Source organism: Otolemur garnettii, unplaced genomic scaffold (assembly GCF_000181295.1).
Source record: "Otolemur garnettii isolate 467f Iridium unplaced genomic scaffold, OtoGar3 scaffold00124, whole genome shotgun sequence".
Taxonomy (NCBI): domain Eukaryota; kingdom Metazoa; phylum Chordata; class Mammalia; order Primates; family Galagidae; genus Otolemur; species Otolemur garnettii.
In genome coordinates, this window is record NW_003852519.1 from 1,323,419 (window position 1) to 1,341,544 (window position 18,126).

General features: G+C 38.3%; 1 protein-coding gene across 2 annotated transcripts in view; it reads left to right on the top strand.

Annotated features, from left to right (window-relative positions):
* The window catches only part of CREBL2 (cAMP responsive element binding protein like 2), a 29,794-nt gene extending 20,645 nt beyond the window's left edge, over positions 1–9,149 (top strand). For both annotated transcript variants that reach the window (XM_003797775.2, XM_023517906.1), the window contains 3 exons: positions 2,998–3,195; positions 4,454–4,598; positions 7,354–9,149. In XM_003797775.2, coding sequence (XP_003797823.1) covers positions 2,998–3,195; positions 4,454–4,598; positions 7,354–7,358 — 348 coding nt within the window. In that variant the 3' untranslated portion in view covers positions 7,359–9,149. The remainder of the gene's footprint in view (positions 1–2,997; positions 3,196–4,453; positions 4,599–7,353) is intronic.
* The last annotated feature ends 8,977 nt before the right edge of the window (positions 9,150–18,126 follow it).

The following is an 18,126-nucleotide window of genomic DNA, read 5'->3' on the forward strand; positions in this document are numbered from 1 at the left end:
AAAAAAAAAAACCCCTTAACAAATACACTGTTTTAATGCAGGCTGATTTTCAAAATACTAAAATTATTTAATTGATGAGATATAATAGAAGCATAATTTACAATTTAGTGACATTTGGATCATCTATTAGATCATCCTGCAGTGGGTATCATCTCAGAGATGTATACTGTTATATTGGAATAAAACCAGGAGGATGATGTAGAATAGAAAGGCCCTAAAAGAATAGTTTTTGAAAAATTGAAACTAACTTGGGAGCTGTACTGAAGAAGCTAGGTTTTAAGGTGATGGTGTAAAAAACAGATTTTTTTCCCCAGAGCCTTGGCATAATCTGTTTTATGTCAAAGCCACCCCATTAAATGCTAAATACAGTCATTGGCTGTCATGATATGACACAGGATTGGTTAATGTGGCTGATTTGCATTGGCAGCTTTCTTTCTTTTTTCTTTTCTTTTTTTTTTTTGAGACAGGGTCTTGCTCTGTTGCCCTGGCTAGAGGACAGTGACGTCATCATAGCTCACTGCACCTCCAGCTTCTGGGCTCAGGCAATCTCCCTGATAAAATAGTTGGGACTGAAGGTGTGTACCACCATGCTCAGCTGATTTTTCTTTTTCCTTAATAGAGGCACAGGGGTCTCACTATGCTACTCAGGCTGGTCTTGAACTCCTGGCCACAAGTGATCCTCCCACCTTAGCCTCCTAAAGTACTAGGATTACAGGTGTGAGCCTCTGTAGCTGGCCAGAGTTTGATATCTTTGACCTAACCATTATATTTATCACACTAATGATCTCATCTTTGTAGGGTGAGTGTGATGCTAATAGTGATTTCAAATAAATCAGATTTTTTATATACAAATACCGACCCTTTGAGTTTTGCTAGCTAAGAAGGCTTCTTTCTACATTTATTCCAGTGATTTGCCACTGTTTTGAGTTTTCCATTTTCTCTTTCAGAATTGCTTTTAAAATCTTAGGAATATTCTTGTCAGTACATTGAAGGCATAACATTTTTATTTTCTGAGTGTGATTTTTAGAAAGAGCTAGACATCATTCAGAACTTTGTTAGAGAAATACAGTGGATAATCACATTGTTTGGTAATTTAGAGAATAATGTTTAGCTCTAAATAATGAGACATATTTTGTTATGACTTAATGAAAACTGGCTCCAATAGTACTTCCCCAAAAAGCTTTGAACAATGGCCTTATCGGAATAAGTGTACTCCCTTTCAAAGTGACTGCTGGCCAGGTGTGGTGGCTCACACCTGTAATCCTAACACTCTGGGAGACTGAAGGAGGCCAGTTGCTTGAGCTCAGGAGTTTGAGACCAGTCTGAACAAGAGTGAGACCCCATTTTAAAAAAATAGTTGGGCATTGTAGCAGGTGCTTATAGTCCCAGCTACTCGGGAGGCTGAGTTAAGAGGATCTCTTGAGCCCAAGAGTTGGAGGTTGCTGTGAGCTGTGACACTGTGGCACTCTACCAAGGGGGACAAAGTGAAGACTCTGTCTCAGAAAAAAAAAATAAAGTAAAAACTACATTGAAGAACATTTATTTGATATATAGTTTCAGGTTTATGTATTTATAAATTTATCATCTTTACCTCATAGTTAAATCTTATAAAAGAACTTGAAAAGGTTTGAAAGCTAAAAAATGAAAAAGATTTACTTTGCCAGCCACCTAACAATTGTGCCTTGGAAGGTACATGAATAACAGGGATATTGAGAGGATATTTTATGATACCAGTAGGAGCAGATAGAAATCTACTGAGACAGTCTAGGGTTGTAATTATAGGTTTCCTAAGGCAGAGAAGATTATCCTGAAGACTTCAGGGACTTCTTTTTTTTTTTAAGTGTCTCACTTTGTTGCCCTGGGTAGAGTGCCGTAGCAGCACAGCTCACAGCAACCTCAAACTCTTGGGCTTAAGTGAATTTCTTGCCTCAGCCTCCGGAGTAGCTGGGACTACAGGCGTGCGCCACAACACCCGGCTATTTTTGGTTGCAGTTGTCATTGTTGTTTAACTGGCCTGGACTGGGTTCGAACCTGCCAGCCTGGGTATATGTGGCTGGTGCCATAACCACTGTGCTATAGGTGCCAAGCCGATTTCAGGGACGTCTTATGTGTTCCTATCCAGGGGAGTGCAACCTGCATCCAACCTGCATCCTGATTTTGTGAGGACTTTTTTTCTTTTCTGTGGTGTCAGATATCATAGAAAGTATGCATGGAACTTTTTTTTGCTAATCAGCTTTCATTACTATTTGTGTTATTTAGTTTGTGGCCCAAGACAACTCTTATTCTTATAATGAAAAAAAAGAGGAGGAAAAAAGTTTGAGACACCCCTGGTTAAGCTTAACAAATTTGAAGATGGAATTTATAGCCAAATAGCTTTGTATACTTATTTGGTTATTTATTTATTTTTGGATACTCATTTATTTATATATATACACACATACAATTTTATACACATTTTATTTTTCTAATTATAAACATTTAAAATCATAACAAATAGAGAAAAAAGCTACTTATAATTATACCTATCAGAGGAAATCATCATTGACCTTGTTAACCTACTTTTATCTATGTATTATTTTATAACGAGATCATAATGAACTTATGGTTTTCAATATTGATTTTTTTGACTTATTGCAATTATTTTCTCAACTATTTTCTCAAGTAAGAAATTCTTCATAGACAAATTATTTATGGGTAATCTTTAGTTTTTATTATCCATTTCCATCTAGTTTATAAATTTTACTGTTAAATTAAACCTTATTATTGAATAAATAAAACTTAGCTTATTTCTTCTCACATTCATGTTTTCAAAAGTAGTAGGGAAAAAATTATGCTTTTAAGCTTTCTTAGATTATGCTTTCTTAGTCCATAGGCTTCACTTATTTATTATTTATAAATGTTCTCTTTGCTAACATGAAGCCATAGTTACTTTTCAACACATAGAACTAAGCAAAAAAAAAAAAAAAGTAAAATTATTTCTTCCCTCTCTTGCTGAAGGTGGTTGGAGGCAAAGTGAAGAAGCCAGGTAAGCGTGGTCGGAAACCAGCCAAAATTGACTTGAAGGCAAAACTTGAGAGGAGCCGGCAAAGTGCAAGAGAATGCAGGGCCAGAAAAAAGCTCAGATATCAGTATTTGGAAGAGTTGGTATCCAGTCGAGAAAGAGCTATATGTGCCCTCAGAGAGGAACTGGAAATGGTAAGGAAACATCAGGAGATAAATGAAAAAAATCAACCTCAAATTAGCAGTCAAAGAAATAATACATTAAAACATGAAGATACCAGTTTTCAATTATCAAGTTGGCAAAGATTATGAAGAGTCTCTTAGCTAGAATATATGCAAATAGACATTTTCCTATACTGCTGGTGGGAGTGGAATGTACATGGCCATTTCACTGAGGGATTATTTATGAGAGAAGAAAATGGAAAATAACCCAGCCATGTGTAACAATAGAGGAGTGTTTAACTAAATTATACTATATTCATGTATTGGACTGATTACTTTGTAGTCAGTAAAAATTTCAGTGCACATATATATTTGCTAATGTAGAAAGATATTCACCACATATTACTAAGTGGAAAAAGCAACATAACAATATGTAACTATGTTTAGCATGCCATTTGTATTTAAATGAATTTATATTTTATTCATTCATTCAGACCTGGGTAGTGGCTGTAGATATGTAAAACAGAGTAGATGAAACAGAATGGAAACCCCATGACTTTGAGCCCAGAGAGAAGGTGACAAGTAGGAACACTAGGCTACCTTAAGTTTTTAGGAAATAAAATAATACGGTTGGAATGTGAAAAGAGGGACATGAATTTTCCACATATACACTATTCACTAGATTTTTTTAATATGTGGAATTTGACCTCTGCTATAAACTATTTCTTATTTTCTGCAGTATAAGCTAGTGGAGGGCAGAATCTTTGGTCTGCTTCGTCCTTGTATAGGACGTCTATAGGGACGTATAGGGAGTCTAGGGACTCCCAAAGTCCCTAGAAAACCCTCACTGTCCCTAGTATACATACTGGCAGGTAGTAGATGTTTAATGATCATGAAAGAGAGAAAGATTACTCAAATGTATTTCCTTATTTTGGGAATACACATAATACTGTGACAATTATAAGAAAAAATAGAAGAATTCTAATTAGTGGCACATTGTGAGGTATACTTTCAACCAGAGGGGCCTTTTAAATCTGTGCAACGCTCCAGTGTATCACAAGAACATACAGCAGCAGTTTTTCCATGCTGTTCTGAAAGATACGCACACAGCCTAGGTTATAGAAAGATATGCACACAGCCTAGGTTATAAAGAGGTAATATCATGGAGGGTGGGATTTTTAGCAGCCACCTTGACCTCTGGTCACAGGAGTTCTTATGTCCAGTATTTGTACCAGTGGTTTCTGAGCTCTAATGAATAAAATTTTGCTTAAATATATTTTACACTTTTCAGTACAAGCAGTGGTGTATGGCAATGGACCAAGGAAAAATCCCTTCTGAAATAAAGGCCCTACTCACTGGAGAAGAGCAGAACAAATCTCAGCAGAACTCAAGTAGGCATCCCAAGGCTGGGAAGACAGATGCTAATAGCAATTCCTGTGAGTACAATTCATAGGAGAATATATATTTAAGGGAGTCTCTCAAGGTAGGATTTCTACTACTGTCCTTAGTATGTCTTTAAATAAAATGTTGATGTCATTTGTAATACATTAATAAGTGAAATGGCATTAGAGTCTAAATATGAAAATGCATTTTAAATGGAGTCTATAATGAGCAACTGATAACAGAGTAGCACTGATCTAGTTTTTATTAATAATACTGCCTTTTGTTTACATTTTGATTTCGTAATTTACAAAGTGCTTTCATTCATATTTATCCTAAATATTTCCTCCAATAATTCTGTTAAGGAAGTATACTTATTATTTTATAAATGAGGAACTAGCAGAGAGGCCGGTTAAGTTGCCCAGGGTCATACAGCTATAATGGTGGAACTTGTCTTCACCTAAGTCCAGCCTCTCGCTAGCCCATACTCTAAGAATTCTTTTTAATTGAGGTGAAATTCACATAATATAAAATTAAATATTTTGAAGTAATAGTCCAGAGGCATTTAGTACATTGACAATGTTGTATAACCACCACCTCTATCTAGTTGCAAAACATTTAATCACCTCAAAAGAAAACCTTGAATCCATTAGTTCTTCTATATTACCCACCGCTCACCCCCAGTCTCTGGCAACCACAAATCTGCTTTATCTCTCTATGGATTTACCTACTCTGGATAGTCCATATAAACAGAATTTTATACAGGATGTAACTTTTTATGTCTGGCTTCTTTTACTTAGCATAATGTTTTCAAGGTTCATCCACATTGTAGCTTGTCTTAGTACTATGTTCCTTTTTATAGCCAAATAGTATTTCTGTGTATATGTATGCCATTATCCATTCATCCATTGTGGACATTTGTTTCTATCTTTTGGCAATTCTGAACAATGTTGTTGTAAACATGTATATATGGTATTTGTTTGCATACCGAATTAAAAATTTTTTTGGATTTGTACTTAGGAGTCAAATTGCCGGGTCATATGGTAATTCTATGATTAATTTTTGAGGAACTGCCAAACTGTTTTCCTCAGTGGCTGAAACATTTTATTTATTTATTTTTATTTTTTGCAGTTTTTGGCCAGGGCTGGGTTTGAACCTGCCACCTCTGGCATATGGGGCTGGCGCGCTACTCCTTTGAGCCACAGGCACCACCCTGGCTAAAACATTTTATATTCCTACCACCAGTGTCTTACTGTTAAGATTTCTCTACATTTCACCAACACTTATTTTCCATTTTTTTAAATTGTAGCCATTCTGGTGGGTATGAAGTGTTATTTCTCACTGTGGTTTTGATTTGCATTGCTTTAATAACTAATATTGTTGGACATCTTTTCATGTGCTTTTTGACCATTTGTATGTCTTCTTTGGAGAAATGTCTAAGTTCATGCCCATGTTTTTTAATTAGGTGGTTTTTCATTTTGTTGAGTTGTAAGAGCTCTTTCTTTATTCTAGATACTGGAACATTATCAGATACATGATTTTCAGGTACTTTGTCCCATTCTCTAGACTGTCTTTTCACTTTCTTGATAGTGTCCTTTATTATGCACTAAAGATTTTAATTTTGAGAAAGTCCAGTTTCTCTGTTTTTTTCTTTTGTTTTTCATACTTATCAGTGTTATATCTAAGACTGCATCGCCAAACACAAGGTCAGGAAGGTTTACCTTCTGTTTTCTTCTAAGCATTTTATGATTTTAGTTATTTTATTTGGGTTGTTGACCCATTTTTGAATTAATTTCTCTATATGGCATGAGGTAGGGGTCCATGTGTTGCATGTGGGTATCCAGTTTTTCCAGTACCACTTTTTGAAGAAACTGGAAAGATTTTAGAATGATGATGTCATGTGTTTATTTCTTCATTGTGACTATTCTGGGAGTACTTGATAGTTATGAGGAAATGTTATAAATTATCTTTTAAAAATTTTTTATAAAATTGAAGAAGTTGCCTTTTTTTTTTTAAGACAGCACCTCAAGCTGTCACCCTGGGTAGAGTGCATGGCATCACAGCTCACAGCAACCTCCAACTTCTGGGCTTAAGCAATTCTCTTGCCTCAGCCTCCTAAGTAGCTGTGACTACAGGCACCTGCCACAACGCTCGGCTATTTTTTGGTTATAGTTTTCACTACTGTTTGGCAGGCTTGGGCTGGATTTGAACTCATCAGCTGTGGTGTATGTGCTTGGTGCATCAGCCGCTTGAGCTACAGCCGAGCTGGAAAAAAATTGGCTTTTTAATAACTTTTCCTAGATGAGATAACATTTACCTTAATCTAAGATAATGAGAAAAACCAAGTCAGCTCTTTTCTCTTTCATACTATATCTTTAAAAAGTAGCCTTTCTATAGATGTTGAATTGAAAAAAAAGATACCATGCATTTAAAAACATAACCAAAGTTCATTGACTTTAAAAACATTTTTATAGGCCAGGTATGGTGGCTCATGCCTGTAATCCTAGCATTCTGGGAGGCTAAGGTGGGAAGACCACTTGAAGTGAGGAGTTTGAGTCCAGCCTCTGCAAGCACAAGACCCCATCTCCACCAAAAATAGAAAAAAATAGATAGATGTGGTAGTGTGCACCTATAGTCCCAGCTACTTGAGAGGCTGAGGCCGGAGGATCACTTGAGCCCAGGAATTTGAGGTTACAATGAGCCGAGATGACAATACTGCAGTTTACCTTGTGTGATGGAGCAGTTTGAAAACAAACAAACAACAACAACAAAACCAAAAACCATTCTTACACTGACAACTTTCTTTTTCAGGGTGAAGATCATATGAAATGATGAGTCAGTGATTGAAGCCAATTTTCTGATTCCCATGGAGGAGGGATGGGCAAGAGTGTACTTCTTGACTCCATTTACTACCTACTGCTCAGTAGTCATCTCTGTAAATCTCCAGTTTCTACCAGAATGTTTGAACATAGGTCTCAAAGGATCTTGCTTTAACTTTCAACACTTAGAAAATTTATAAACATTCAGAGTTGTTTTGGTTGGTATTGCCACCCGTGACATTTAACACGTTGTGATGCTTGAAAACACGAAGAGAGGAAAATGGGTAAAGATTATATTTTTGCACCTTAGCTCCACGTTGCTTTATCAGTTAATTTATATTCTTTCCATGTAAGTCATGTAATTATATGTGTAAGTGTGTTTAGGTGTCACCTCCTTTCCTGTTTTTGATTGCCCTTCAAAGAGAAACCAAATGAGCTGATTACTGACTGTTAAGTTCTCAGCCTTTATGGACCTAATCTTGTATCTTTGTATTTACTTGAGCAATGTTTATTTTCCGCATGAACCATTATTTCTCCTGTGAGCCATTCCAGCATAAGCTGTGAATATGTTTTAATGAATATATACATTTCTATTTTTATAACCCTTAAAGATATGCCTGCTTTAAGTATTATACATGTTAACAAAATCTATCAGGAAAACCCTTAAGACAGCCTCTATTTAAAACTTTGTTGCTGTCTTCTCAAACTATATTTATAAAAGTTTGCTAGGGCCAAATCCATACTTGGAGAATAATTTGTCTGATTTTATTTTTAAGAAGTAACCTGTCAGGCATTTCAGCAGCACACATTAGTTTGACAGCCTAGAATATGTACAAGCGTATGTATGTATGTACGTGTTTTCTATTGTATGTCTCTGTACGTACATGGGGAAGACAGGAGTGAATGTTCACACACATTTTCCTGTGTACTCAAGTAAATTGGAGAATTTTTCTTAAGAAAATAGGATGTGAGTTTCTGCCCTGAGATCTGAAACAAAACAAGGGATAAATTGCTAGTAGATCTAATAGTTGTAAGCCATAACCAGAAAAATTAGTTGCTTCCCTGACATGAATTCTTTATGAATGTGTCTGAGCCAGGAGGAAACACATGGTGGGCACACATCTGGCTTAGCTCTGGCTATGCCTCCACTATGGAGTGAAGCACTGAAGCTGGAGTTGTGCACTGCACCACAGCTAGGGTCCTGGCCGGACGTGCAGAAGGGCAGAGTAGCTCTTTCTAGCTCCCACCACAGCTACATTTACTTTCTTCTTGACCACCAAATGGATTGATGGTTGGGGAATGAAAGCCATAATACGATACACTCTGATAGACCGAGGAAGCTTTTGATTTCCCCAGTGAGACACTTTATCTCTCTCTCTTCTCTTTCCCATGGTTAAAACAGGAGTTGCGTTTTCTGTTGCTGCTAAATTATAATTTTTCTGCACTCTAATGAAGCAAATATTTGGCTTCCAAACAAAATATGTTTTGTTATAAACTGGCAGGGTAAGAGAAGGCACCATAATCTAGATTGTTTTGAGGTAGAACATGAGATGGACCACATAGTTGAAGATTACAAGGTACTTTTCCCTGTTCTCTTGGGTTGTATATTTGAATAAAGTGCCTCCCCTTAGCCTGGGTTCCTAAAGACCTCTTCTACGTAGGTTGCAATCTCTAATTTACTGCAGTCTAGTTGTGTGTGACTACTGATAAACCACTAGCCCAGCTTATTGGGTCTCTCTGTGTTTTGGAATATTGGGGGTTTAAGTGTTTAATGTCTTTTTAGGATCATAAATATAAGTAGACTAAGGGTTGTTGCTCTTCAGGCCTACAGAATTTATAGTATTCAGGTTGTAATTGGGTATGTTTTTGCCATCTGGTCTACTCAATTGTATATTTTTATTTTGCAAAACAACCCAAGATTTACTTTATGTTGCTTTGTTTAGTACCTTTTGAATTCCCCAGAAGAGTTGTTTTCAAAGTAAACATTCCAAAATGAATGTGGCTTTTCAATGGAATGTCTCTATTGTGCTTGAAGTATTTCTTCTCTGGTTGTAACTCTAAATTACAGGGTCATTTGAGCTTCCTCCCCTGACCCCCTAGTATCTTTACAAGAGCAGTGACTTTGTCCTCAAGTAGAGGATGTGTAATTTTTGGTGAAGGTGAATTATTCATTTGAGTTTATTCCTAAACCTATCTATGTGGTATTTTGGAGTAGATCAAGCCAAAGGAAAGTTCCCTGGTTTTAAAAAGGAATGTTTTGATTGTTTTGGGTATTGTGCTAGCTGCACACATTGGCCATTTCCAAGCACATTAATAAGTGTTCACTGACTAAAACAGCTGGAGCATTTCCTTCCTTCCCTGTTCCAGTTAGGGTACTGAAATGCTGCAACCCACACCCCACCTGTGTTGAAAAGAGGGCTCAAAGAAACAGCTTCTCCTTGCTGTCTGAGCAAACAGAGGAATGTTTTCTTTTTCTTCCCCCCCCCTCCCAAAGAAAGGTAAAGGGGAAAATATATATGTATTTAGACCAGTCATAGTCTTGTCATTATTTTAGCATCAACTTGCTATATGTTAGAGCAACTGAATATAATATGGAGTAAGTTTGACCAGGTTAACTTTTAGTATAGAGTTGAAATTTTTAAAAAAAAGTTTTTCTATTTTATCTAAAATCTACTATATCTAAATTAGAACTATCTTGCTACAACAAATTCATATCACTGTGTCCAGCTAGTTGAAAGTAGTTATCAGCATCACTATTTAGCATTTTATTTTATCAACCTTGAATTATGGTACCTTTAATTTGGCTAATTACAAAAAAGTATAGGTTTAAACTGGATTTCCCTCTAGTTAAATTAAAAGCAAAGAAGATTTGAAAACATAAATGCTATATATTTCACAAGAAATCAATTGCTTATTACCAATTACATATTTAGTTTTGAAAAGGAAGAGGATTAAACCACATGGTATTTTGGGAGCATTGAAGGAATTTTTCTTTCTCTGAAGAGCATTGTACAATGATATTTTTATGGAAAATAAAATAAAATATCTTCAGAGACATTTCCACTTGTCTGTTTCACAATACTTTAAAAATATGTGTGTATAAGCAAAGAGTTATAAAAAGAGTGTGGAACTGGTCTTGGGTCACCATGAATTATTTAATCTCTCAGCCTGCTTCCTCATCTATAGAATAAGAGAAGATGAGGGTAACTTTCACACAGTAATATGTAGGCTAAATAGAAGTGATGAAAAACTGCTTGTGAATAGTAAAGAGCTGTCACATTATGTCTGTGTTTGGCCATTAGGATTTAATTAACTAAGGATAAATATATTTATTTAGTGGACTGGAATCTAAATATGCACTATTGTGGATATCACATCTCCTAAGTCTTTTCAGCTGTATCATGTCTATCCTTGGAATGGTATAGTTGGAGGCTCTTTTTAGCAATAATGGCCTTCATTAATTAGGCTGATTTTAACACATTGACTGCCACACTAGAAAAAAAAATATTTTCCTTGGGGTCACAGTGTTTTATTAGGTCAAAACTAGGATATGTTAAATACAACTCAGTTAATGTGCTAAGAACAACTAATGTTCCAACTGGCAATATTATCTTTTAATTGCATAGGGCAGGCTTTCAGGCTTCTAGGTAACTTGGTTCTCTTTTTCTTTTCTTTATTTCTTTTTTTTTTTTGAGACAGAGTCTTACTTTGTTGCTCTAGGTAGAGTGCTGTGATGTCCTAGCTCATAGCAACTTCAAACTCTTGGACTCAGGCAATTCTCTTGCCTCAGCCTGCTGACTAACTGGGGCTATGGGCACCCAACACAACAGCTGGCTAGTTTTAGAGATGGGGGTCTTGCTCTTGTTCAGGTTGGTCTTGAACCTGTGAGCTCAAGTTGTCCACCTGCCTCAGCCTCCCAGAGTGCTAGGATTACAGGTGTGAGCCACCACGCCCAACCTTTGGTTCTCTTTTCCCTTGTTCCATCTATTTTACTTAAAAGGGTAGTTATGACTCAGAGCCAGCACTGCCATGTAAGGTTCTGCTAGTTGTGCACTGTCCAAAGGCATCCAGTTAAGGAGGAGAATGGGCTTAAAATCTAGTTTACATTCCCCTCAACAAGCTATGAGTGGAGAAAGGGAACACCTTCCCTAAGCTTACCAAGGGGTATATGCAGCACATGTCTGCCCAGAAGAGATGTTCTTTTCCCAATTTGCTTAAGGGTGGGGGTGTCCTTTTGAAATAGTGCAAAACAGTGGTATTTTACAGCTGGCTTTTGCTGGCTTCCCAGAGGAGAGCCAGTCTCTTCCTAACTCCATGTTCAGTGACATCAGATAGGTAGCTTTTTTTCACTTTCGTTTTGAGACAGAGTCTCATTCTGTTGCCTGGGTAGAGTGCTGTAGCATAGTTCACAGCAACCTCAAACTCCTGGGCTCAAGTGATCCTCTTGCCTCAGCCTCCAGATTAGCAGACACTATAGGCACCTGCCACCGCACCCGACTAGTTGTTTTATTTTTAGTAGAGACAGGTTCTCACTCTAACTTGGGGCTGGTCTCAAACTCCTGAGCTCAAGGGATCCTCCCACCTCAGCCTCCCAGAGTATTAGGATTACCAGCTCAAGCCATTGCACCTGGCAAGATTGGTAGCTTTTAATTAGTAATGGTGGGACTATTTACAGAAATAAGTAAATGCTACAAATTGTGGATCGCCCCACTCCCCGCACCTCATTTTTTCATACACCACTGAAAAAGGCCCTGTATAGGCTGGCATAGCCCTGCCCAGAGCAGGCACATTTGAGACCCTTAAAGTATATGATTAAAGGACACATAGGACTGGAGGAACTCATATGACTGTAGTCAGCTTGGAAATGTCTACATCAAATTCAGAGTTGTACACAGACAGATGGTGATTGTGACTCAGGCACTGTTAGGAGTTAATGACTCACATTTCTCTGTGGAGAAATACCTAGTCAGACTCTAGAAATGACTTAGGAGGTGAATCTACTAAAGTCTTAAAAAAAAGGCCCTGGGGGTCAAGAAGTAGACAACTAATTGACCTACTGTGTTGCAACTGTGCCCCAAGCACTCCTGGACAGGATGGAATGGTGTGCTCTGGGGTACAAGCCATTTTGACTCTGCAGTATAGTAAACATTTGGGCAGGGACATTTCCCTATGATCCAACAGAACCCAATCCAATCTTTTTTTTTTTTTTTTCCTGCTGACACCAAGCACTTTATTAGTGAGACAACTCATCTTGGTCTGGCGGGGGTGGGGGTGGTGGCGGGGGTTGGGATGGACCAATCCAATCCTAACGAGCCTCAGCAGCCCCTTCCTGAAAAGGAAAGCTGTGCCTGGCAAGCACTTTCTAACCCCTACACAAAATAAAGTTGGCAGGGTGGACACTACAGCTCCTTTGCCTGGGAGACATAGGCTCAAATAGGCTAAGAGGCTATCCCAAGTCTGCACTGAATTCTGGATCTTACCACTTCGACAGAACAAAGACTGTGCCGCCTGTCACATCACAAGAAAAGAAGGTACACGATTTATGGCAACAAATAGGTAAATAAGGACCCCTAAACCTACCAATTCTCAGGCCAAGACAGGCCTCTGCTGCCACATAGGAAAACAAGAGCATTAAAAAAGTAAGGAGGGACCCAGGTGATGCCTCCCACTGTAATCCTAGCACTCTTGGAGGCCCATGCAAGAGGACAGCTTGAGTCCAGGAGTTTGAAGTTGCAGTAAGCTATGATGGTGCTACTGTGCTCTAGCTGGGGATGACACAGAAAGCTCCTGTCTCCAATAGAAGGAGGAAGGGGGAAGGGAAGGAGAGGGAGGCCAAAACAAAGGGTGAAAGCTGACAATGCTTCCTCCTCCCTTGTTGAGGTGGCCCCACCTTTTCACCACTCCAGACCAAAAGGAAAAACTCATATGCCTGTGAACCTTTTCAACAAGGCAGTGGAAGAACTCAAGCAACAGCCAAGAAAGTATCTTTAAAGCTGAATTACAGTAAGTCACTCTCCCAGGAGTGGTAGGGAGGAGGGTACCTTGAGTATGAATCAGAGGAACACAAACCCCTGTGAGAAACACTGCAATTTAGGAGATGATGAGTCATTTAGATGATGGAGGGGCATCAAGCTTTACATATTTGAAGTAGAAATAGGGGCGAAGTATTCCAAATACAAAGGACTCAACATGGGGTTCCTTTAAATTAATTACTCTTTAGTGAAATTAATGTTTTACTGATCAATAACCACATCATTATATACCTGGGGATGAGATAAAAAACAGATGAAATATGTGCTCTCTATTTGTTATTAGGTAAAGTGAAAATAGAGTTATCTCTACAAGTAAAATATGTGCCAATAAGCACATGGTGGCTCACACCTCTAATCCTAACACTGTGGGAGGCCGAGGTGGATGGATTGCTTGAGCTCATGAGTTCAACACCAGCCTAAGCAAAAGCAAGATCCCATCCCTACTAAAAATAGAAAAACTGAGGCAAGAAGATTGCTTGAGCCCAAGAGTTGGAGATTGCTGAGAGCTATGATGTCACAGGACTCTACCCAGGGTAACAGCTTGAGACTCTGTCTCAAAAAAATAAAGAATAGAAAATGTGCCAATGACATTTTGAGTAAGCATGGCTTTTTAGGAACATTTTTTGAGTAAAAAGTAATCGGTTGTATACCGGTATTTAATACATGTTTAATAACTGATTCTTAAAGCCTTGATTTGTGGTGTTTGCTAATTTCTGGGGGTGGAAATATTCCCATAATGGTTGATTTCAAGCTATTGTCAAGGCCAGGCACAGTGGCTCACGCCTGTAATCCTAGCACTCTGAGAATCCAAGGTGGGTATATTGCCTGAGCTCACAAGTTTGAGATCAGCCTGAGCCAGAGCAAGACGTCATCTCTAAAAATAACTGGACACTGTGGCACCTGTAGTCTCAGGTACTTGGGAGGCTGACACAAGAAAATCGCTTAAGCCCAAGAGTTTGAAGTTGCTGTGTGCTGTAATGCCACAGCACTCTACCCAGGGTGACAAAGTGAGACTCTGTCTTGGAAAAAAAAAAAAAAAAAGCAAAAAGCTATTGTCAACCAGCTCCCCAAATTTTTGAAAATTTAGGATTGGCTCTTTGAATCAACTCACACCAGTGGATAACCATGGTATGAGGATGGGATATTAGGAAGCTTTCAGCTGCAAGTAAACAATATTCAACTAAAATCAACATAAACAATAAAGACATGAGTTATTTCATGTAGGGATTTGATTCTGAAGGCCACAGTGGCCCAACAATGTTATTATTAATGGTCCAAACCTTTCCTCTCCTCAACCATCCTCAGCAGATTGGCTTTCACCCTCAGATTACCCTCTCATGGTTATAAGATAACTGCCACAGCTCCAGGCATCACTTTCTCATAAACATGATCTAGAAGAAAGAGTAGTTTTTCCTTGCATACTTCATTTTATCAGGAGGAAAAACCTTCCACAAGCCCCCTCAACAAAATTACCTTTACATCTCACAGGCCAGGACTCTCCACATATACATTACCACACCAATCACTGCTAAGAGGGAGTGGAATCACCGTGATTGATTGGCTCAGACTACACAGAGTTTATCTCCTAAGACTCTGGAGGAACCCATTTTCCTTGCCTTCACTGCTACCCTACACCTAGACAAAAATCAGTGTTCTGTTAGCAAGGAAGAGTGCTGTTAGGAGGTCAACCAACAATGTCTACCACAACAAATGGATGTGGTTAACCATCTCAGTCTGCGGTCTCCAACCCCAGCCTGCAGACCCTACAGGTCCCTGGCCTGTTGGGAAGTGAGCAGTGGATGGACAAGTGAGCGAAGCTTCAAGCTTCATCTGCATTTACAGCTACTCCCCATCTCTTGGGTCACTGCCAAAGCAGCTCCACCTGTTGTTCCAAACTTCCATGGAAAAATTGTCTTCTGCAAATCTCCTGGTGCCGAAGAGGTTAGGGACTGCTGATCTAAGGAATAAACCAGAGATCATCAGTAAACAAATGACTGGGTTTTGGACAACCCTAAATTCCAATCAAAGTGACCTTGGTGGGATCTCAAGAAAGCAAACTTAATGTGATATAGGTTATTAAGCATAAACCAATTACTCCCTCCAGTCATATATAACTAGATGGAGGATGATTGAAACATAGAAAATGGAAGTTGAAAGAGTCAGAAGGTGGCAGAGTTTACTGAGCATTCTTCAGAAAGAGAATATGAATCTGGTATCCCAAAGTCTTGGGTAAATGCAAATATCGGGATGTTTTGTTAGGTCCTCCCATGGTGGGGATGAAATATAGCTAAAAATACTGTATGTAAATACTGTCAAGACTGATTCCACAGTTCATATGGAAACATAAACTTGCAAGAAGAGCCAAGTTCTGCAAAAGAAAAATAGTGAAGAAATAACTTTACCAGATATTAAAGCATTATACAACTAGTAATTAAAGGAGTTAGGTATTAGAGTATGTATAGTGAAACAATGAAACAAAGTCCATAAATTGTTGTAAATACTCTCAGCAATTTAATAGATGATTATGGCTGCATTACAAATCAATGGAGAAAAGATATATTACTTATAAAAAACTAGCGTTGGAACAACTGGCCAGCCTTATGAAAAAAAGTCTGTCTCCCATATTAAATAAAATACTTCTTCCCCTTGACAAAACAAGTTCTAGATGACCAAAGATGTAATCGTGCTATTAAAAAACTGTAAACATACTAAAATAAAACATCAGAATTTTTTTAAAAAATCAAGTAAGGTAGACTTTCTAGGCCATACCCATAAGACTGATAAATCTGACTACACAAAAGCAACAGTGTCTGTTTGAAAAACTACTATAACAAAGCTTTAAAAGAGAAAATATAAAACTGAAAATATCTTCTTCACAATGACAAAGAGCTACTGTTCTTAAATAATTAGAGCATTGTGCTTTTCAGGTGAATATGATCAGTTTGGGGAGGTGACCATGACCCAAGTCAGGCCAATCAGAATCAAAGAGATTCAATTCTGCAAGGTTTGAGTTCTGTGGGAAGTGAATTTGCTCTTTCCTGTTGGACCCGGCACGTGAAGAGCTATAGGAGCTGGAGCAACCTCTCCCATCTGCTTGCATTAAGGTGGTGCTACTGCAAGGCAGAGCAGGGAAGGAGAACCAGTCTCTTACTGTGTTGTTGGAATCTGTAATCTAGCATTGCCTGAAACTCTACTCCCGCAAGTCTTAGTTATGGGAGGCAGCTCATTCCTTTTTTTTTTTTTTGCTAAAGCCAATTTGGGTCTGCCACTTAAGGGTAAAGTGATGTAATTCATGTAGAATTCACTACTAAAACAGGCAAAGGATATGAAAAAAAGCATTGCTTTTAAATATAAAATAAGTTACTCAACTTCATTCATAAAGAAATGTACACTGGGCTGGGTGTGGTGGCTCACATCTGTAATCCTAGCACTATTGAACACCAAAGCAGGTGGATCGCCTGAGCTCAGTAGTTTGAGATCAACCTGGGCAAGAGTGAGACCCTATCTCTAAAATAGCCAGGCAGTGTGGTGGGTGCCTGTAGTCCCAGCTACTCTGGAGGCTGAGGCAAGAGAATCGCTTGAGCCCAGGAGTTTGAGGTTGCTGTGAACTATGACTTCATGGTACTCTAAGGAGGGCAATGAAGTGAGAGTCTGTTTCAAAAAAAAAAAAGAAAAGAAAAGAAATGTACATTGAAATTATGATAATACCTTTTATCTATCTGGTGAAGATCAAGTCCATTAAGATTCAGTTGGTAAGTTTGGAGAAAACAATTATGCTTATAAGCTATTGGTAGGAGTATGAATCCAGCTGTCACGCTGGAAGGTAATCTCAATAACATCTATCAAAATACAAATATACTTTGACCCAGCAACACCATTTCTATAGAGTTAGCTGTCAGAAATGTTAGAGATACCTGAAAAAGGTTTCCTGTAGCACTGTCTGTAAGAGCAAAAGACTGGAAAAAAATGGCCACTAATAAGGGAATGGTTAAATAAATAATGGTATATCCTTACAACAAAATACTATGCTGTCATTAAAAAGAACATCCTACTACGGAGTGAATCTTAAGATATATCAAGAAAGAAAAAGCAAAGTACCAAATAGTTTGTGTTCTTAATTGCATTTTTAAAGGATGTGGTATATATATTCATATACATGCTTTTATGTGCATGGACTGTTTCTAGATTGATTATATGCTTTTAAAAAATTATATAACCTTTACCTCTAGAGAGAAGAACTGAGAGACAAGGAGTTTAGGAGAAGAGAGAATACCACCTGTAATTTTGTTGTGAAGACAGCTTCTCCATGTCCCCAGTGATCCTGGCCTCCTGGTATTCACACCCTTATATAGTTCATCCCCTTGTGTATGAGCAGAAGCTGGGAACTTAACTTCTGACCAAAAGAAAAGACGATGGGATGGCACTTCTATGATTAGATTACATGAGGTAGTAACTCGGTCTTGCTAGCAGACTCTCTTTGATGGCTTTATGAAGCAAGCTGCCATACTGGGGAGGCCCACATGCAAAGTGCTGAGGGTGGCCTCCAGCCAACAACCAGGAAGGAATGGAGACCCTCAGGCCAGCAGCTCTTGACGGTTGAAGCTTGGCAACAACCACATGAGCTAGAAAGCAGATCCTACCTCAGTTGAGCCTTCAGATGAGACCCTACCCTGGATGATACTTTGATTGTTGCCTTGTGAATTAGAGGATAAGCTGTGTCCAGGTTCCTGACT